The following is a 22,962-nucleotide window of genomic DNA, read 5'->3' on the forward strand; positions in this document are numbered from 1 at the left end:
CGTGTTTCCAAGTTTCTGGAGGATGGCGGAAGCTTTGATCCTTTCAATTTGCTTATTAGATAATGTTTTCACCGTGTGAAATAATTTCCAAACTGGGAATATCACTTAAAACAAGATCGCTTTCTCTAGGACATCTTTATTCCTTCCCTTTGATATCTTAATTTTGCAAAAGATAGAAAACATTTCTTGATAAGAATTCAGTGGAGCCAAAGTCTGTCTCCTCATTCATCAATTTGAAGAACTTCTTCTTTTGTAGTTCTGCTGAAAATTTTTAAAATAGGGAAAATTAAGACAAAACAATTAAGTACATATTTTCTCACATGAAGAAATAATTAAGCCTATTTTTATTATTTTAGTTTAAAAAATATTTTAAGAAAAAAATTGGGCCCCAGGCATGATAGCTTACACCTGTAATCCTAGCACTCTGGGAGGTATATGAAGAAATAATTAAGCCTATGTTTATTATTTTAGTTTAAAAAATATTTTAAGAAAAAAAATTAGGCCCCAGGCACGATAGCTGTAATCCTAGTACTCTGGGAGGTTGAGATGGGAGGATCACTTGAGCTCAGGAGTTTAAGACCAGCCTAGACAAGAGTGAGACTCCCATCTTTACCAAAAATAGAAAAATTAGTCAGGCACAGTGGTAAGTGCCTGTAGTCCCAGTTACTTGGAAGGCTGAGGCAGGAGGATTGCTTGAACTCAGGAGGTTGCAACAAGCTACATACAATCATGCCACTGTACTCCAGCCTGGGGCGATGGAGTGAGAGTCTGTCTCAACAAAAAAATGAAAGAAAGAAAAAAGGATTAGTCAGAACATATTTAGTAAAAGCACTCAGAAATGCTTTATTTACTTGAGTCAAAAAACCATGTAACATTTTTTCTTTTTGCAGAATTCATGTTGCACTTTTATAATTTAACAAGGCAATGAAAGATAAATTTTTTTCTTTCTCCAGATTCATTTAAAACCAGTCGCACTTCTGACTGAACAAGATCATGTGGAACATAATCTGGCTTCTGAGCGAAGGAAGGTTCGGTTACAGCATGAAGACACTTTTAACAATTTAATGAAGGAAAGTAGCAAGTTCGATGGTCAGTAAATCCACTTAAAGAAACTTTAATTATATGTCTGTGACAAGCAAAGGAGACTCTTCTTAGAGCCCTGTTGATTTCACTGTTTATTATAATTCAGTCCTGGTGATGCTGGGTATCTTTTTAACAATCCTGTAGTTGGAGGAGGGACTGGCCCTTGAGAGTGGAACTGCTGACACCTAAGACCTCTTTACATTGGAAGATCTCCATGCAAAGAGGTGGGACATCCAGGCCACAGTCATCCATTAGTAAGTGTATGCCCAGTCGTGGTTGATGAAGGCAGGATTAACGACAATGCTATACATTGGCAAGGGGCAGTTTCTTTCTTTCTTTCTTTCTTTCTTTTTTTTTTTGAGACAGAGCCTCAAGCTATCACCCTGGGTAGAGTGCTGTGGCATCACAGTTCACAGCAACCTCAAACTCCTGGGCTTAAGTGATTCTCTTGCCTCAGTCTCCCAAGTAGCTGGGACTACAGGCGTCCACCATAATGCCCGGCTATTTTGTGGTTGTAGTTATCATTGTTGTTTGGCAGGCCCGGGCTGGGTTCAAACCCACCAGCTCCGGTGTATGTGGCTGGCGCCTTAGCTGCTTGAGCTACAGATGCCACCAAGGGGCAGTTTCTTATCCACGATGACATATGGGCTGTGTATGATCTCAACAGAGCAGGAAACTGCAACTCTCAGCCAGGAAGAAACTTGCTAAAGTTTCTTTAGCATGACATTTGGGATGTGAATGGACGCGACAATGATTCTGCTCCTGTTTTCTGGCCCCTTCCATGTAACATGGTGCTTTAGGAGCCAACCCTTCTCAGTTCTCTGGCAGTGATTCCCTGGCTGTTTGAGGCCTCCTGGGGCCAGAGTGGCAGGGAAAGAAAGGCAGGGGGCCCTACCATCCTCCCCTGCCTTTCTTTTTAGTCTGACCCCACCCTCAACCCCAGTCCAGCTTCCAGGTGACCCTTCTTTACACAAAATGGGCACAGTGGGGAGGGAGGGAGAGGGACTACAGCACAGCACTGCCAGGAGGCAGGAGGGGTGCCCTTGGCTCCAAAGGAAGTCAGGAGGAGATTGGGGAGAAAAGGGGAGGTCAAGAACGGGTCAGAATAAGAATGTCAAAGAGCTGGGCATGGTGGCTAACACCTGTAATTCTAGCACTCTGGGAGGCCAAGGTGGGTGGATTGCTTGAGCTCAGGAGTCCAAGACTAGCGTGACCATGAGTGAGACCCCCATCTCTACTAAAAATAGAAAAAGTAGTTGTGTGCCATGGCAGGTCCCTGTAGTCCCAAATACTTGGGCGGCTGAGGCAACAGGATCACTTGAGCCCAAAAGACTGAGTAAGTTATAATGATGTCATGGCACTCTACCTAGGGCGACAGTAAGACTGTGTCTCAAAAAAAAAAAAAAAAGTCAAAAGTGAAGAAGGAGAAAGAATACACACAAAGGAGAGAGAAAAGGCAGAAGCCAGGGTCGCAGAAGTGAGGATGCTTTATTCCACCCCCCATGGCATCATCAAGGTCCTAGGATAACCCAGAGAAGACCTCTAAGGAGGAAAAGAGGTTTTATAAGGTTGCTATTCATTGCTGATCTTGTAAAGGGCAATACCCACTACCAAGTTATTTTTAAGGAAATGAAATTGTCATTATCAAATTACTGTGTTGAGAAGAGTGAGTCTCCCTTTGTAAAGCTGGTCTCAGTACCAAATATATTTTAAATGCATTTTGTTCCATTAATGGAAGTAGCTGAACCACGGGAATGACCCTAAGGCAGACTAGACAACCATTAATTAAAAAATCAAACCCAAAATAGCAATCAACTCCAAGCGCGCCCGCTGTCTTTTCACCCCTAAAATCCCAGGCAAGAAATGAAATAATAGATAAAATACTCACCAGTGGCCAAATCCTGACTGTGTTTAACAAGTAGATGTCTTAGAATATATTAGGAAAAGTCAAGCATTTAATATGGTGATTAATATCTGGTCATTACTCTGGTTTCACTGGCCTTCTTTTCTGCACAATTATGTTTTTTTAAAAAGCCTCCCGTCCTCATTGAAATTATGTGCGGATTGTAAGGAGAAAGTAGAAATAAGCTAGTACACAACCAGAAGTCTGATTGGTAAATCAGAACCAGTCTTTCTGAGGTCTGTGCATATCCACCCGAACTTCTTCCCCTCCCTCCAAATCGCCCCTCACCCGAATCACCTGTCTTCAGAGTATTCTTCACCTTCTACCCCAGAACTCTCTAGGGCTGTGTTTTTTAACCTTTTCTATTTCACAGCACACAGAAACCTTTGGTTGAAAATTCCACCGCACACTTAAATTATGTTGCTCAAAAGACAGGGTAAAAGAAGAATACACTTGCTATGCTTTGAACTTCTTTCCAAAATAATTTAAATAATGATCTTTAAAAGTTTTCATGGCAAAACTGTTTGAAAATCACTGCTCTGGAGCAAGCTGCTGCCACTTGGGAAGTGGTGACCCCATGCTGAGTGGGGCGTTAGACAAAGTGTCCTGTGCTTGCGGATAAGATCTTGTAGTCAGGAGGGGCTGCTACACCGACCCGCTTAGTTCCAGTTGATAAATATGCATTCAGTGGCTGCCATGTGCAGACTGCTTGCCATTAGAGGTATAGGATGAAAAATGCAGGGCCTTGATCTTGAGAAGCTTGTAGTTTAGTGCTGGTGACAGACACATCAGTTTCAAAACAATGTATAGAGTGAACAGAGAGATGCCGGTGCCAAGTACTGCTTGGGGAGCCAGAGGAAGAGCCCTCAGCAGGCTCAAAGAAGCCCGGCCTGGGGAGGAAGAAAGTTGGGAGGTGAGGTGGGCGAGGCCAGCAGGAGTGGAGGGTGCTGGCACAGAGAGGCACAGGAAAGCACCAGCACAGAGGGCTTCTGGGCAGAACACTCAAGATGGAAGGAGGCGGAGTGGAAACAGGCAGGACCCTGTCCTACAGGCTCTCGGGCAAGCTGAGAAGCTGGACCTTCCTGCGGTTCTCAGTGGGAACCCTGGGAGGGTTTTGAGCGGAGCTGTGGCGTGATTGGGTTTGTACCTAACACAGTTGGTCTGGTGGCATAGGGAGACCAGGCGGGAGGGGAGGAACCCCTGAACCCTGCAGTGACAGTGGGGAGGGAGAAGAGGGAAAGACTTAAGTCACATGGAAAGGACAGGGTCACTGATGAGTGAATGGCCAATAACTCTGGGGTTTCTGGTTTGAGCAGCTGGTTAATGGTGGTGCCATGAACTCAGGCGCTGCATCTGAGGGGCAGAGGAGGGGAGGTTTTGGTAGGGAAGGGGTGAAGGGTTCCTTTTGGGCATATGGAGTCTGGCAAGCATGAAACATCCGGAGGAAGAGACCAGGGATGGGCGCATGAAGGGAGAGGGCAGGGCTGGGGGTGTGAAGTGAGACCATTTTATCTCTACATTTGAATAATTATAGCAAGTGCCTGTTATTAATTAATTTAGAAGGTCTCTAGTGGACTATGGTATCAGTTTGTTAGGAAGTTGGTCAGATCAGATTTATATATCTGGTTCAATTTAGAATTATGGAGTTTTTAAAAATCTGCTTTTATCATTGGTTTTGTTACTCTGCCCTAAAACAGATTATTTTACATTTCTTTGCAGAAAATAACTTTTAAACTTACTCCATTGCTTCCATCTTCTTTTTGGAAATTTTACTAACTTTCGTGCCACCAAAGGTCCCACAGTACTTACAAGTAATTTCTCTTGCTGACTGTGAGAGCCAGACTCTGACGTTTAAAGTTGCTGTGGAGTATGTGGTTTTTCTACCTGCTGCTCCTTGGATATGATGGAGTTTGTTTTGAAACTGGACAAAGTGTTTTAAAAGAAGACAGCCTGATCATATCTGTTGTTAAACCCTGTTTTAGAAAACCAGAGGTTTGGGCGGCGCCTGTGGCTCAGTCAGTAAGGCGCCAGCCCCATATACCGAGGGTGGCGGGTTCAAACCCGGCCCCGGCCAAACTGCAACCAAAAAATAGCTGGGCGTTGTGGCGGGCGCCTGTAGTCCCAGCCACTCGGGAGGCTGAGGCAAGAGAATCGCTTAAGCCCAGGAGTTGGAGGTTGCTGTGAGCTGTGTGAGGCCACGGCACTCTACCAGAAGGCCATAAAGTGAGACTCTGTCTCTACAAAAAAAAAAAAAAAAAAAAGAAAACCAGAGGTTTACTTTGCTTATAATATCAAAAGTAAAAGACTGACATCTTTTTCAAGGTGTTGTACAAGGAAATGCATATCGTCAGAACAGTGAGAAGGTGAAGTCCACACCACAGGCTTTCAGAAGAAGAGAAAAACGATGAGCTTAGATAGTGTAAAAGCAGGACCTTTCTGAGGCATGCACTTGTACCCCTGGGGCATTGTTTGGAAAGCTAACATAAAGTGGAGAAACTTAAAATTAGAAGTATTTTAACTGTAATTTTTCAGTAGGAAAATGAGGTCTGAAGAGCATTTCACCCTGTTAGGATATGCAGAAAGAGAACCAGGGCTAGAATGACCTCATGTCAGGTCAAAGTTCCTCATTTAAAAGTGTGGAAGGAATGTAAAGTTGTCTAAGCAGGCTGATGACACAATGCTTTAGGAACATCCAAAGTGCAAAGTTCTAAACTTGACCCCAGGAAGCCTACAGAAAGGGTCAAGTCTGTTTATTCTGTTCAATCCAAACCAAAGCTGTGGAATGATTTGCTCTCTGAACCTGGGAAAACGCTGTGTTTCCATGATTGGCAGTTACTTGCGAGTAAGCAGACTGCTGCCCCAAAGCCACCTGTGCTCACCGTATCTCTGTGCACATTTCATAGGTGAGGTTTGAGCACCAGTGGGTGTGTCCGGACCACACCCATCTCTCTGTGTCCCAGGGTGTGCTGTGTACCTCTCCACAAAGGCTTTTCCTTTGAAATTATTGCTCAGAGAAGAAGGAGATGCCTTATATTTGAGTCTTTAAAATGTCTGTCATAAGGCCCTCTAGTGATTTTTTATTTTATAATTTTTTAAAAGTTGTTTTTAAATAAATAATATACACATAGGATAAAAAATTCAAAAGACATAAAAGGACAGACAGTTAGAAAGTAGTCTTCCTTCATCCCAGTTCTTACCTTAGACAACCACTGTTACACACATAAACACACTTACAACACACTTACTTGTGCACATACTGAAAGACTTGGGACAAGACCCCCACTCTGTCCGGGACTACGACGACTTCAATCAACCACAAGAAACGGCACTTGCTGCAATTAGCAAGAGGGTTTTATTCCAGCATGCTGGGGCTTAGCTCGTAACTCTCTCAGGAGCAGAGGAGTTAAGCCCCGAACAGCAGGTTTTACAAGCTTATAAAGGCAAAAACCACAAAGTAGGGAGGGGTAGCAGACATAGCAGGGGCTTTAACCATAAAGTAGGGAGGGGTAGCAGACATAGCAGGGGCTTTCTAGATAAGAAGAACTCTGGTTCATTACTCAACTGTCTTAAGACAAGATTAACAGTTAAACATTTGCTTAGCCCTTTTATCTGCTTCAGCTCGGGGCTATCTCCTGGAACAGTTACAAAAGGTCACATTCTCATGGTAGGGGGCGAGAGGTGGTCACATTCTTATGATAGGGGGCGAGAGGTGGTCACATTCTTATGGTAGTACTTTCCTTCAATACTGGTAGCACAAAGTTCAAACAGTTATGCACCCTGGTTTTTGTTTTTGTTTTTTTTACATATAAGAACATATTTTAGCCCAGTGCAGTAACACTCTTGGAGGCTACAGCAAGTGGATTGCTTGAGCTCAGGAGTTGGAGACCAGGCTGAGGAAGAGTGAAATCCTGGCTCTGTTAAAGATGGAAAACTTAGCCAGGAGTTGTGGTGGGCACCTGTAGTCCCAGCTACTCAGGAGGCTGAGGCAAGAGGATCGCTTGAACTCAGGAGTTTGAGGTTGCTGTGAGTTATGCCACCACGGCACTCTACCCAGGGTGACAGAATGACAGTCTGTCTCAAAAAAAAAAAAATAATTTAATTTAATTTTTAAAAACATATTTTAGAGATAGTTGATACTTATTTTGAATAAAAAAATATTGCAGTATACAATATTAGCCTTAAAAAACTCTCAATCAATACTAGTTTGGTATGTTCATAAAACATCTTCTAATAAAATCAATTTTAAAAAGAGAGAAGTTGACAGGGGTTAAGATTAAGTTGAGATTGTTAGGCAGCATCCAATTTTGGCAGACTTGCTGTCTTGCTGTCCAAATATTTTTTGGATAAATATTTACAAATACCTTTGCAAACACATCTCAGAAAGCAGAAAACTAAGAGAAAACCCAGAAGTCCAAAAATGGCTGCAAAACACAAATTCAGCAGGTTAAGAATGTGCTAGAGTTGGCACTTGTTCTGGAAGACCCTGCAGATGCCCAAAGAGGTAGCTTGGGTTTAATGAGCCTGTATGAACTCAGGGGACAAGGCCATGGGCCCGTGTTAGATGGAAGGTTAGATCAGGGAACCTTCATAAAGATGTAATTCCCAAAAGGTGAAATCCTCTGTGAGTCATTAGACAAACCGGCCATTCAGAGAGCTCTGTGGGAAGGATGCTTTTCCATCTCAGCCTTGGCCCTCAGTGGAATGGGGAAAGTATTTTTGCTTTGAGAATTCAATCACAGGTGCATCCTCGTGCAGATTTAGTGTCAGAATTCACACAACTTGTTTGGGCTGAAACAGACCAGGTGAACAGTAGTATAAATGCTACTATGTTGTACCACCCCAGGTGATCTGTGGCAGAAATGCAAATCCTTTGTGAAGAAATGACTTTAAACTCTGCTCTCAAGAATTTCTACAAAGATCCACGCAATATGAGCTGCTTGCAGGACAAAAATCATAAAAGACACAAATAAATAAGGCACTAAGATCTAGAGGTGATACCAGGCCCACAAAGTCTGAATGAGGCTACCCATATCAAATTTATTCAAGAATATGGAGTAAGATTGTTAATATGTTTTAAGAAATAGGAAGATACAGGGACAGAAAAGGACGACCTGGAAGGTTTAACAAAGAAACAAAGAAAATTTCCACAGAAAAAGAATATATAATAATTAAAATTTAAAACTCAATGGATGAATTAAACAGCAGATAAGATAGTGAAGTGAAAGACTGATCTGAAAGTGACCTTGCATTCATCAAAGTAGACCAAGAAATGGGAGCCATGTGAGACGTCAGGGGATGCTCAGAGTGGAGGGAGAAGGCTAACATGTCGAATCCAAGTTCCCAGAGTGGGAGAGAAGCAATATTTAAAGCAAATGACATGAAGAGACATTTCATTAAGAGGCAACAAGAATGTTTAATGTACATGTATAAAGATGTTGGACCTCATTAGTAGTCAGGAAATGCAAATCATAACTAACATCGAGATACTGTTTCATACCCACTAAATTGGAAATAATTGACTATCTGATAATAGTGTTTAAACAAAAACAGGGAACAGCAGGAACTTTCACAAACAGCAGACAGAAGGGTGAGAGCAACCATCCTGTTACCTAAAAACAATCCATTGAGAGTAAAAACAGTGAATGTAAAGCAAATCAGCAAGGTTAAGGTCATTCAGTCAGTCATGTAACAAGTATTTATTGAGCACCTGTGTTCAGGAATTATACTAGAATTTGAAAAGTTCATAATCCCTGCCCTAAAGAGCTTAGGATCTAGTGGGCCACATAACAAAAGATACACAAATAAACATACAACTACAGCCATAAAGAAAAGGCATGTGGAGAGCTCAGTGGGGGGGGGGGGACTGAGCTGTGGAGTTCAGTGAAAGCTTCCCTGGGCCAAGACAGAACAGAAGTGAGGTGGGAGACAGTGGTGGTGGCGGCCATTGGAATTGCTACAGACAGCAGGACATGGCGAATGACCATGACATTGATGACAACACTTGATCAGAAGAGCTGAAAAAAAGACCACTGTATGACTGGAGCAAAGGGAGATAGGGAGAGAAAATATTCTGGGAAAGCAGGGGTCTGGGTCTGGATAAGGAGGCTCAGGCAAAAGGGCTTCTAGGCCACTGGCAAGAATTCAGAGTTTAATTCTAGAACAATGGGACGTTACTGATATGCTTTAAGCTGGGCACTGAAATGATCAATAGAACAAAGGTAAAAAAAATAAAAGAAAAAGGACATTAACTAATTATAGTAGTTAATCTAAAAATTCCCTTAGGAAATGGAGTCAAAGGTTTCTGTGACCATGCATTTTGGTCACGTCCATGTGACGATGTCAAGAATACCAACACTAGCTGGGCATTTCTTTGCTCTCACCCTGCAAATTCAGCCTGCCTCTGAGACTAAAGCCTTGCTGGGGGTTTGCTTGGAGATGCAGGGAGCATAATTGAATGTATTTTACTGCTTTGCAGCCAGAGTAAATGATTTCTCCATCGTTGAGAGTAAAAACCAATTTGTCAGTAAATGAAGCAGATATGATTCCAAAGAAGCAGAAGGACATGGGAAGTGCTATGTATGACGGGTTATGCCTTTTCTGCCGCATTTGTTACGAGACAGTTTCCCCCAGAGACCCCCCTCCTCCTTCTGAAGTTTACGGTGTTCCAGACTCTCAGTATCTGTGTCTCTTCATAGCTCAGATTCCTTTACTTTTAACAACTTTATTGAGATATAAGTGACTAATGGTAAATGGCCCATACTTAAGGCATACAATTTTTTAAGTTTTGATGTAAGTTTACAGCAAAACCATCACCACAAGCAAGACAATTACATACACATCACTCCCAAAATCTCTGCCTGTCTTTGCTCTGATTTGCCCTTCCCTCACCACAAGCAACTCAAGTTTAATTGTAATCATTCTTTTAATCAAAATTCCAGTGGGCTTCTTAGATAGGTTGGAATATGATCTTTATTTATTTTACAGACAGAATCTCACTTTGTTGCCCTCGATAGAGTGCTGTGGCATCACAGCTCACAGCAACCTCCAGCTCCTGGGCTTAGGCCATTCTCTTGCCTCAGCCTCCTGGAGACGCAGGAGCATAATTGCCACAAGCCTGGCTATTTTTTTGTTGCTGTTTGGCCAGGGCCGTGTTCAAACCTTCCACTCTCAGTATATGGGGCTGGCTTCCTACTCACTGAGCCACAGTTGTCACCCCGAATTTGATCTTTAAAAGGCCCTTTCTGATCTGTTACATTAACCCAGGTCACTGTAAATATCCTCCATTAGGATAGAAGGTCCTTGGCGCCATCTGCTAACTTGCAGGTTTAAGTTTTTGAGAACAATTTAATTTTTCTAAAACTCCCAGAGTGGAGTATGCTACTGGGAAGGAACAGCCATAGCCCCAGGTCTTGGGCTGACTCCAGCATCATTAATGTTTACATGCACCTTTTAGATCCCATTTGTGAGGAAGAGGAAGGAACGGTTTCCACAAGGGGCACCTCGGTTCAGAGCATCGAACTTGTTCTCCCACCTCACGCAAACCATCATGGAAATACCTTTGGTGGCCAGATTATGGCTTGGATGGAGACAGTCGCTACTATTTCTGCAAGGTTCTTGGTTTTTACTTTTGGCATGTGATTCTGGGACCAGTCAGGAGAAAATAGAAAGGACCTGAGATAAGTTCGTAGGCTAGTCAAGGAAAGGACTGAGAAAAGTGTTGCCTTTTATCAAAGTGACGAAACTATATATTATTGACTTCCTTACCTTAGAACTAATCTCTCCTTTTGTTTGAAGGTGAATGTTTAAATTCTCAGTTCAGAAATAAAAATGAAGTGACAGTTCTAATACTTTATTCTAAATTATGAATACTGATTCTGTAACACTGAAACTCGTTCTGATGATCATTTATGACAAAGCAAACACGGAATAGAACTCAAAGACAGCACTCACGCTTGGAGATAGCCGGTCTGGGCACTCACGCTTGGAGATAGCCGGTCTGGGCACTCACGCTTGGAGATAGCCGCTCTGGTTACAAACCTTATAAAGACTATTTTACAAGTCAGTCTGCCCTTTGAAGGTACTGATTAAAAGCCATGGTAGCCAAAGAATTAACTAAAAAATAAGAAGAAAAAGAGAGAAATACTTGGAAGACTACTTTTAAAGGATCTTCAATTTCAAAAAGGGTATTTTATTCTTAATGGAATTGAGCAGCATTAGGGAACACCATGTCCCTTGAAAATGCATTTGAACAGGATCTGCCTTTCTGACAATTTTCACAACCTCTGAAAATTGTTAAGGTTTTGTTTTCACCAAATTAAAAGAAATTTATTATTAACATACCTAGAATTAGAAACCTGTAGTTATCCTTTCTATAAATTGTGCCCAAATAAGAGAGCTTGTTTTTAAAATAAGATCATCATTCTTCGTGACAATAAAGCCTCTGACCCTGTCCCATTGGGAAGGCTTACGATGTAATTAACTGTGAAGGAATCTGTTCCCTTAGTGTGGGCACAATTCTTTAGGGTAATTGAACGATGACAGTGGGAATCTAAAATGTGGAAGTAACCTTCTGAAATTAAATATTATTTATAACTATTTCAGAATTCCATACATGCAAAAATTGTAAAATGTATATCTCGTAGCCTGTCAGGCCTTGAGCAGCAATCCAGGTCATTTTTCTGTGGAGGATAATTTTGTCTTCTGTGCTGTGGGTGAATTGGTTACCTGTGAAGCTAGGGGATGGGTGTGAATGGTACCAGGGACTCCAACCTGGGATCACAACTTTCTGGGACTATAGTCATGAGCTGTCAGGAGGAATATAACTCTCAAATCAGAACAAAAGGCATTGCTTTGCTTTCTGGAGAGAGTTTGATAGGGAATAAGAAAGGAATGGTGCTGACGCCCTGAGGGCAGAAGCACCACCATCTTGGTAAAGCCCTCAGGATATTTCCCAGAATATTTGCAGGTGGTGAAGAACCACCCCCAACACACACAGTCCAGTTTATTTACTTCACTCAAGTTAAAAGAGATGTTCACTTAGGAACTGGTGGAGACTAGTCTACTGGACCCATTCAATGAATCAGCAGTTTGTGAAAATATTTTGGAAAATGATCACTTTTTTTTCTCTCCCTTTCTCTGTTTCTTTAGCCGCCTATGTCAGGCTCATCCCTTCCTGAGATCCGTGGATATGTTTAAGTTCCGGGGACCCTCTACAGTTGGAGACCGGCTTGTCTTCAATGCCATTGTTAACAATACGTTTCAGACCTGGTAAAGCATGCTCTTAGCTGCTACAAACCAACAACACTGTCTATTGTTTTGTTTCGTTTTGTTTTTGAGACAGTCTCACTCTGTCACCCTTGGTAGAATGCCCTGGTGTCACAGTTCACGGCAACCTCAAAGTCTTGGGCTTAAGCGATTCTCTTGCCTCAGCCTCCCTAGTAGCTGGGACTACAGGCGCCTGCCACAACACCCGGCTATTTTTGTTGTTGTTGCAGTTGTCATTGTTGTTTAGCAGGCCCCAGCCAGGTTCAAACCTGCCAGCCTCAGTGTATGTGGCCGGCGCCCTAACCACTGTGCTACAGGCGCCGAACCTTCACTGTCTATTTTTAATTTTTTGTTTTTATTTCTATCTGGAGGTAAATCTTGTTTACTTTAAAATAATGAAGTTGCTTCTAATTTTTTAAAAACCTTCGGTCATTCTTCAGGATCTGTAGACACAAACATTTTAGCGCTATGCTGCTTGTGCCCTCCTCTCACTGAACAAATCGTGATGGGCTGAACAGAACGTTCTGACTTCTGTGAACAGTTCCCAAATTTGTCCTAGTTGGCCCAAGATGGTCCTGGTCTGTACCTGTCATCCTGGCATAATTATTAACTTTTCATTCTCCAAAGCGTCCCCGTGACTAAATAGTAAACCAACTCATAAGGGAACTGTTATTAACCACCCTGAACTCCAAATCACTTCCCAGTTACTTTTATTATTCTTGAAACACAATGAGAAGATTTAGTTTAGTATTGTTTTGTTTTTGAATGTAAAAAAAAACAAGAGTATGTTTTCTGTCTAATTTGTGCTTGACTTTTTCTAATTACAGAACTACTATTTTTTTGAGGAAGAAAACTTGACTTTGGCACAATTTAACACCATCCCCATTGCTAAAATGTTTTCAAAAATATGTATAAAGGCCCAACTGGCCTTTTTCCCATTTGAAAATGGGAAAGTAAAGTGGTCTATACAAAGTGACCCATTGACCTGAAATAGATTTTTTAAGAGTTGTGCAGATTTGCTGATGATGAAGAAGAAAACCCAGGGCCCTCATTCCTGTGTGGCGTGGAGGAGATGGTGGTGGTAGTGGGCAGGGAAGCGAATGGCCACACTGTCTTTGCCCACCGCCCTGCGTTGTCCTTTGCAGTGTTGAAGTTGGAGTTCGCGTGGAGGCCTTTAACTGTCGGGAATGGGCCGAGGGCCAAGGCCGCCACATCAACAGCGCTTTTCTCATTTATAATGCTGTTGATGATAAAGAAGAGTCCATCACATTTCAAAGAATCAAGCCCATTTCAAAGGTCAGTTATCACGTGAGCTTTGATAATCAGACCTATGGTTTCAGAGCTCTACCCAGAATCTCCTCCCACCACTACCACCAACTTCTTTGGCTATTTCCCCTTGGTTTTCTTTCTGTTCTGCATCACAGAATAAAACGGACTTTTTCTATTTTGCCCCAAGTCACTCTGATCATTTGTTAGAATGATGGAGGCGCTGAAGATCCCACCTCTACTCATCTGCACGGCTGCTGGGAGGAGCATGTCGCCTCTGGCCGTTTCTGAATCTCTTTTCTGGCTTCCTTCCCTGCAGGTTTTCATGCTGCGCCACACTCATCAGACTATGTCTTTCCCTGTCCTGAAATTGCCTTATTGCCAACATTCACATTTTCTAAAAATTCCATACTGAGATTTATGTGCAGTTTTGATGACATCAGTTATAGTAATGGCCACTTAGTAACAGGAAGAAAATAGCTGTAAAGGTTGTACTTCTGTCCAGGCAGCTGCCCTTTCCAGATTCAACTCAGAGGTTCTGACTTGATGAGGAAATTCATATGGAGACAAGGCATCCCAATTAGCCCTTTCAACTAACTTAGGAGAAGGGTACTTAAGGATTATAGCCGGACAATGTTAGAAAGGTATTGATTTTACTCTGTTTCTGATTAAAGGATGATTTTAGACGCTACCGGGGCGCTATCGCACGCAAGAGAATTCGCCTAGGCAGGTAAGCAACAAAAGGTTTAGGGGCTTTATAGAATGTTCTCTGTGTGCTAAATGCAGAAGAAAGAGTTGTCATTTAACATTTTAATTTCTTTCCAGAAAATATGTTATTTCTCACAAAGAAGAGGTTCCACTGTGCACACACTGGGATATAAGCAAGCAGGTGACAGTCTATGATTTGGAGCTCTTCATTATAAAAGCCACATCAGTACAAAAACAGAAACCCCTCTGCCTAACTGATGCAGGTTGTGCCTACACAGGTTAGATGAAAGGGGAAATTATATCAACCAGTCATACCAGAATGAAACAAAGCCAAGCTCTCAGTTACTGGTTACCATGCAGGCCTCCTTGTCTTGTCTGACTCCTATGTACGGTTCCCAAACCATCAGGTACGACCCCACAGCACAGCACACCAGGATCCGGTGTCCCACCATGGTTCACGCTGCATGCCATGCCCCCAGCTTGTTATTTTATTTATTTATTTTTTTTGTAGAGACAGAGTCTCACTGTACCGCCCTCGGGTAGAGTGCCGTGGCGTCACACGGCTCACAGCAACCTCTAACTCTTGGGTTTACGCGATTCTCTTGCCTCAGCCTCCTGAGCAGCTGGGACTACAGGTGCCCGCCACAACGCCCGGCTATTTTTTTTTTTTGCAGTTTGGCCGGGGCTGGGTTTGAACCCGCCACCCTCGGCATATGGGGCCGGCGCCCTACTCACTGAGCCAGCTTGTTTTTTTATAAAATAATAACAAAAGTGCTAGTCATATGAGTGTTTTTGACCATAAAATGGAAAGAAATTCAAGTTTACTTATTACACATTGATTCTACTGAAAGGTGATCTGTCTTCAATCAGGACACCCATTAAAATGATACTTAGTTGTTAAATTATGGTTACCACGACTGGATTCTAAATCAAGAGTTTGATATGAAAATGTTATGTGGTCTGCATTTTAATTCTAAGCTCAACATGATCCCTTTGATTCAATCTAGACCTGCTCTAACAGTGCCCATTTTTTAAGCAGAAAAGATTTGATCCCATATCTATGCACTGAACTCACAGTTTTTTTAATATTTGTATTTTAGGCTTCGTTGAGTAATGGCAATGTGGAGGCTCTCAAAAAACTGGCGGCCAAAAAAGGCTGGGAGGTTACCAGCGCTGTAGGAAAGGTAGGAGGCATCCAGGTATTTGGGCAGCCTGTTGCTCAGCACAAGTGAAGGTTGTACCCTGGGGTGGTGGTGGTTCTGCTGCTTTCCCTGCTACTTTCAGGAAGATAAAAACATCTTTGGAGGAAACTGTTTCTAAGAGACAAGCATCTTTGCAGCCCCGTCCCTCATGCTGGTTGATTTAGAGTCCTTCATATATACCCCACGCCGTAAGCTTAGGTTCTTACATTCCATCTCTACTTCTCCCTCTACTCAAATCCAATCTGGTCTGTAAGATCCAGGACAAACCCTTCTCCATGAAGCCCCTCCTGCTGCCCCTGACTTACTGAACTTCTCCCTCTAGCAACTCTCTGGGTCACAACTCCTTTAACATAAACTTGTCAGTTAATTACACACTACCTTATGGCATTTCCTGCATGGCTTCCTCGAGGTGATATTTCATCCTTACAAAGCAAATTCACTTTTTACACATGATCATCTTACTGTTAAGTACATGATAAACTTTTGTAGAAAGAAACCTTGTTTGGATTTCTTTGTATCTCCCTTAGCACCTATTATCGTGTTTACATGTCTTCAGATTTAAATAAACATATATCATTAGGATTTTAATTTTATCTAATTTCAGAGGTTAATTGGGAGACCCTCTGAAGCTCACAACCACACTAACTAGACCAGTGTTTTTCAACCTTTTTTATCTTAGGGAACATTTGAACCTATAGTTAAATTTCTGCAACACACTTAAATTATGTTGATAAAAAAAAAAAAGTTAAAAAAAAAAGAAGGCTCAGCACCTGTAGCTCAAGCAGCTAAGGCGCCAGCCACATATACCTGAGCTGGTGAGTTCGAATCCAGCCCAGGCCTGCCAAATAACAATGACGGCTGCAACCAAAAAAATAGCCGGGCGTTGTGGTGGGCTCCTGGAGTCCTGGCTTCTTGGGAGGTGGAGGCAGAAGAATCGCTTGAGCCCAGGAGTTGGAGGTCACTGTGAGCTGTGATGCCATGGCACTCTACCCAGGGGGACACTTGAGGCTCTGTCTCAAAAATAAATAAATAAAAGAATATACTTACTGTGCTTTGAACTTCTTTCAAAAATAATTTAATTAATTATCTTTAAAAATTTTCACGGCACACTGGTTGAAAATCACTGAACTAGACTGTAAGCTCTCTGAAGGCCCATCTGCTCTCCACTAACCAGACCATAGCACTCGGGAAATATTCAGCACACTGGCTCTTTGTGCTCAGGTTTCAGTATGTACTGATTTCTATCAGTGAAGTGGTCACTTGTAAAATGGGATGACCACATGTCCTGATTTTCCTGGGACAGCTCTGGCTTACCCCCGAAGCCCCATCAAACAGTGTTTAGTGTTCCAGTTTGGATGATAAGTCATCTAGTCATTTCACCCTAAAATCAAAATAAAATCAGATGCTACTTTGTTGATTCAACTCTGACTTTACCCCCTTGTGGGTTTTGTTTTTATGACTTCTTGTCCTCACTGTAGAATCCTTAGGGTCTTCCTTACCCTTCCGAAGCCAGTCACGTTTCTGCTTCTGCTTGACTCAGTGACGTAGGAACACAGGGTCAGCAGCACCAAAGCCTTTGTTTCTCTTTCTCACAAAAGATGCTTCAAAACTTTGCTTTCTTCTACTAGTATAAAATCTGCTCCCTACATCATTGCTGACATCAGAGCAGTCATGAGCAGCAGTAGAAAATACAACTTTACGTCTGCAATGAAGCAAAAGAATGTATTTAGTGAAGTTGTATAATATATTAAAACTTCAGTTCTTTGGGAGGGTGTGAGCAGAAACAAACCCACACTAATAAATTTGCTAGTGTTGTACGGAGCCATAAAAGATTCTTAATTTTTATACAGATACTTATTAGTGGATTATGTATTATTAAAGAAACTTTCTTGTGGTATCACTATTGATCGATTTCAGAGTCTCACTTTGTCCCCCTTGGTAGAGTTCTGTGGCGTCACAGCCCACAGCAACCTCAAACTCTTAGGCTTTAGTGATTCTCCTGCCTCAGCTCCCAAGTAGCTGGAACTACAGTCGACCGTCATAATGCCCAGCTAGTTTTTCTATTTTTTTTAGTAGAGACGGGCTCTCGCTCTTGCTCCAGCTGGTCTTGAACTCCTAAGCTCAAACAATTCACCCACCTCAGCCTTCTAGAGTGCTGGGATTATAGGCATGAGCCACCATGCCTGGCCATCACTGTTGAATTTGAATCCCTTCCTTTTGAGATTATATTTATGATAAATGTTACATTTAAAAAAATCTTACAAAAATATTTTTTTCTGTCTGCGTTCTCCTCCTCTCTCTGAATTTGTATAGCTTGTATATATTTTTAATTTTAAACTGTGGTTCTATTTTTTAATGTCACCTTTTAGCTGAATAATTCTTACAACACAACTATCTATTGAGAATCATAATTCATGGTTTTTAAATAGATAATATTTTTGCTATAACTTAGATAGTAAAAGTCTAAGACTTTTCAAATTTGTAGTGAAATTGGACAGTATATATGGTTTTAACTCACATTTCATTTTCCGTGTATGAAGACAGAACTAATTTCAGTAGTAATACAAGGAGCAAAAGATATGTATTGGAAATTTCACACAAGTAAATGGGAGACTAAAGAATAATTGTCAGGTAGTTTATAAATAAATGAGAGACTGTAGGGCTTAAATTATCAAAGTCAGCTCTTAAGGCGTTTCAAAGTTTATTTACAGAGAACTTCAGAGAGGGGATGATTCTTAGCTTTTTAAAGACAGTGTAGGAGTAGGTTGCTGAAGGGGAAAGAGGGTTTGCCAGGCCGTGAGTAGCTTGAGCCAAGTCCTCCTGGTGGAAATTAGTATGAGTGCAGATTGGCTTGACAGCTTTTTATTTAAGGAGTAGGTGAGGATGAGGTGGGAAAATTCCATCTAAAGTCAGAATTATACAGACCGCCTAAAAACCTTAATGCAGGACAGAACCCCAGTGTAGGAAACAGAGCAGAGAGGGACTATTCTTGTGAGAGCTGGGGGAGAAGCTGGGCCCAGAACACCCCCTGCCCAGATCCCAGCCCCTGAGCCCCTGTGGTGATCTCCAGGTACCGCCAAACACTACTTTTGACCTTTGTCCCACAATGTAGTCTCAATAACATATTTGTGAACAGATGGTACAAAAATTCTAAAATTTGTAGTTATTTCCCCTTGTACGATTTGTGTAAGACATCCAAAGCCAAATCCAACCAGAATCTTACCTAAAAGATCTAAAAATTACTAATAAAATGTTAGCAAGCTCTAGCAGATTTTGAGCCTTACTTACATCAAGCTTCATTGTATAGAATAAAATCCTCTAACCACCAAATGATAAAGAAAACTTTAAGTCGATTACAAAGGAATTTTACCTCTATTCTCCTGAGCATGAAGAGGAACTTCTTTTCTTGGCGAATTGTTCCCAGAGGATTTTTTCACTAAGCAAAAGCTGGCCTTTCCTAGTAGGGGCCTGAGGGGATCAAACCCGCCTGCTGTATCTTCTCGTCCACTTTGCATAAATATTGTTGAGGTAGACAGCAGGGCAGAGGGACTGGCGGCTACCCTCACCTTGGGGGAAGTGTCAGAACCTCAGCCACCCATCCAATATGGTGCCTGCTGTTGGTTAAGGGCAGTGAGCTCCCATGGTAGAACTGAGTGGTGCTTGCTTTGGCTCCAGGGTGCAGCAGCAGCAGCATGCGACAGTAACCTTGGCAGCACCTCCCTGGAAAACGGGGTGGCTTAGACAATAAAAATCTATCATCTCACAACTCTGGAAGCGGGTAATTTGAGATCAAGATGCTGGCAGGGTTGGTTCCTTCTGGGGTTGTGAGGGAGGGCCTGTCCTCTGCTCCTCTGCTCCTGGAGGTTTGCTAACAGTATTTGGCGTTCCTAGGCTTGTAGATCACTGGGTCTCTGCTTCCTCTTCCTCTTCCTCCACATTCTCCCTGTGTGCCTGGTCTATGTCCAATTTCCCTATCTTTTTTTTTTTTTTTTTTTTGAGGCAGAGTCTCACTTTGTCGCTCTTGGTAGAGTGCCGTTGTGTCATAGCTCACAGCAACCTCCAACTCTTGGGTTCAAGCAATTCTCTTGCCTCAGCCTCCGGAGTAGCTGAGACTACAGGTGCTGTGTCACAACGCCCGGCTATTTTTAGAGATGAAGTTTCACTCTGGCTCAGGCTGGTCTTGAGCCTGTGAGTTCAGGCAATCCACCCACCTCGGCCTCCCAGAGTGCTGGGATTGCAGGTGTGATCCACCCTGACCAGCTTAATTTCCCCATCTCATAAGGATGTCGGTCATCTTGGATTATGGGCCCATCCTACTGCAGCGTGACCTCATCTTAACTAATTACACTTGCCATGACCCTATTTCCATATGGGGAATTTAGCATTCTGACTTAGGAATTTGGAGGCCAGGACACAATGTACATCTCACTCCGCCTCGTTCCACTAGAGAGGAGCACAGCTGCACCCAAGGCTGGAAGATGACCAGGGCTGTGGATCTTACACTGGCCACATGCCCTCAGCTTCTCTGAGATTGTACAGACCTAGAAGCCTGGCCTAGAGCCATCTGGCCACCAAGCAATAATCTAGTGACTAATAATCTGATGATCTCTCAGGATTTACACCAGGGCTGAGGTCAAGGGTAGGCATCCATGCTGTACAGGGCGAGTCTCACTAAACAACCAGAGCCCCACCCCTAGTTTTCTTTGTGTTTCACAGGAGTCCAAGGCCCAAGTCATGTCTTCCTTTGCTGGTTGAATTCAAAGACCAGCTTGGTCCCAACTCAATTGGAGAGGTCAAATGGCATATGCAAATAATCACTTTCTTTCTTTTTTTTGTCTTATATTTCTTTTTATTGAATCATAAACACATAGATCATGTATACATTAATGCATTTATGGGGTGCAATGTGATTTCATATAGAATTAGGAATGCTTACATCACACTGGTTAATATGTACCTCATCTTGTTTATGTAGTGATTATGTTAAGACATTTATACTCTATACTAGTAGAGCAACATGTACCCTTGCATTATGCACCATTGGTGTGATCCCACCATTCACCCTCCCTTCATCCGAACTCCCCCCCTCCCATCCCCCTTCCTCCCTCCTTCATCCTGGGCCATAGTTGTGATCTATTCTTCATAGGAAAGTGTGAGTGATTGTAAATTGGTTTCATAAAAGTACTGAGATGGGATTTTTTTCTTCCATTCTTGAGATACTTTACTAAGAAGGATATGTTCCAGCTTCATCCATGTAAACATAAAAGAGGTAAAGTCTCCATCTTTTTTAAGGCTGCATAATATTCCATGGTATATATATACCACCATTTACTAATCTAGTCACAGGTTGATGGGCAGTTGGGCTTCTTCCATGACTTGGCTATTATGAATTGAGCTGCAATGAACAATCTGGTGCAAATATCTTTGTTATAAAGTGATATTTGGTCTTTTGGATATACACCTACTAGAGGAATTGCAGGATCAAATGGCAGGTCCACTTTTAGATCCGTGAGTATTCTCCATATTTCTTTCCAAAAGGGATGTATTAGTTTGCACTCCCACTAGCAGTGCAGAAGTATTCCCTTTTCTCCAGATCCACGCCAACGTCTGTAGTTCTGGGATTTTGTTTTGTGGGCCAGTCTTACGGGAGTTAGATGATATCTCAAAGTGGTTTTGATTTGCATTTCTCTGATGATTAAAGATGATGAGCATTTTTTCATGTGTCTGTAGGCCATGCGCCTATCCCTTTCAGAGAAGCTTCTGTTCAAGTCCCTTGCCCACAATGAAATGGGATTACTTGTTCTTTTCTTATAATAAGTTTGAGTTTTCTGTGGATTGTGGTTATCAAACCTTTGTCAGAAGCATAACCTGCAAATATCCTCTCCCATTCTGAGGGCTGTTTGCTTGCTTTGCTTACTGTGTTCTTGGCTGTGCAGAAGCTTTTTAGTTTGATTAATCACCTTCTAGGTTGCTTTAAGTTAATTTCCCATTTCTTCATTCTCTTATTGATGATATTTGTGTTTCAATAACGATTTCTCCTTTGCAGCCTGATTTTTCTGTCTACTTGATTCCTGCAGTGAAGTCCTAACCCCATCTTTGTCTTCTCACAGCTCGTTGCTATGGGAATGGTTAAACGTTGGCAAATTTGAACACTAACTTTGAAGCATCCTGGGAGAGAGGGAGAAAATGAGCAGGCTAGAAGGGTGCTTTTACTGAATACACATTTCTGGTTGTTGTCAAAAACACAGTAGAAGGAAAGCTCAGAGTAGTGAGAACGCATGAATGTTTAGCCAGTGGTTCTCAACCACCCTAATGCCCTTTAATAGAGTTCCTGTGGGTCGCGACCCACAGTTTGAGAACCACTGGTTTAGGCGTATGTCACATGGCTCCCCAGGACAGGCTTCCTCTTACCTAAGGAGCAATATGGAGCACAAACTCAGGAATTGGCTTCCACAGAGGAGGAGCCCAGCTGATTCAGAAACAAGAATGCTTTGTGCTGAAAAACTATGGTGCTTCAGGAGCCCTGTTGAGAGGCTGAGTTACTTCTAGGGGTGGTTGGCTTGTTTCCTGGGTCCCCTGGGTGCACTTGAAGACATGCCTGACCCCCTGGGAAGGTTCCTTGGCTCTTCAGGGGGCTGAGACCCTGGCCTGCCCAGTAGTCTGGGGATATTTTCCATTGTTCTTAGGTAGAGGCAGAGAACCATCATAAAAAAAGATAAAGAGAGAAAGCTAATGTTTTTTATTTTTCATGAGAAAAATAGCATCATAATTAAATAACCCACCTTCAAGTCACACACTGTGTGGAGGACACAGGAGTATAGCATCCTGGGGACGTGTCTAGCCATCCAGGTATCAACATAAAATGCCCATTGTTTAGCTTCATTTTATCCAGGTAACAAAATGACCTCCCTAGCACAATCAGTCTATGTTGTTGGTGTTTCTTAAAGTAAAAACATCATTTTCTTTTGTAATTTAATTTTTTTGTCATTACCTTTTAGATAAAAATATATACTCTGGAAGAGCAGGATGTTATATCCGTGTGGGTTGAAAAGCACATGAAACGTCCAGCCCACTTGGCTTATCATCTCTTGTCTGACTTCACGAAGCGACCTTTGTGGGACCCCCATGTCATGTAAGACCAAATTTAGGAAACCTTTCTTAATCAACCCTGACATCATGTAGAAGATGACCTCCATATTGCAGTCCCTCTCTCTTGCTCAACCTATGGCCCACTGTTTTATTACTAAAGAGTATTTTGTACAGTTTGCTTTACACAGACTACAACATCAGGTGATGTGGACAGAAGCAAAACAAAAATGATTAGACCCACTGATTTGCCATCAAGATTGAGTTGACACACTTTACCCACATCTATTGTAATCCTACCAATAACTTCAAGGCTCATATGATTTCCATTTAGCAAGAGTTTCTGAGACTTGCTAAGATTGCACAGACAGCAAAGTGACCCAAATTGGAACTCTGGTCTTTCCACACATTACCTCGCTGCTCTTGAAGGAGTGACTGCTGAATCACCCT

General features: G+C 42.3%; 1 protein-coding gene across 1 annotated transcript in view; it reads left to right on the forward strand.

Annotated features, from left to right (window-relative positions):
* Positions 1-22,962, forward strand: part of ACOT12 (acyl-CoA thioesterase 12) — a 51,124-nt gene that overhangs the window by 22,703 nt on the left and 5,459 nt on the right. Inside the window, exons 5-12 of the mRNA XM_053587341.1 lie at positions 954-1,089; positions 10,440-10,596; positions 12,134-12,253; positions 13,396-13,546; positions 14,191-14,246; positions 14,342-14,405; positions 15,325-15,408; positions 22,425-22,558. Coding sequence (XP_053443316.1) covers positions 954-1,089; positions 10,440-10,596; positions 12,134-12,253; positions 13,396-13,546; positions 14,191-14,246; positions 14,342-14,405; positions 15,325-15,408; positions 22,425-22,558 — 902 coding nt within the window. The remainder of the gene's footprint in view (positions 1-953; positions 1,090-10,439; positions 10,597-12,133; positions 12,254-13,395; positions 13,547-14,190; positions 14,247-14,341; positions 14,406-15,324; positions 15,409-22,424; positions 22,559-22,962) is intronic.

The sequence above is a fragment of the Nycticebus coucang genome, chromosome 1 (genome assembly GCF_027406575.1).
Source record: "Nycticebus coucang isolate mNycCou1 chromosome 1, mNycCou1.pri, whole genome shotgun sequence".
In the NCBI taxonomy this organism is placed as follows: Eukaryota; Metazoa; Chordata; class Mammalia; order Primates; family Lorisidae; genus Nycticebus; species Nycticebus coucang.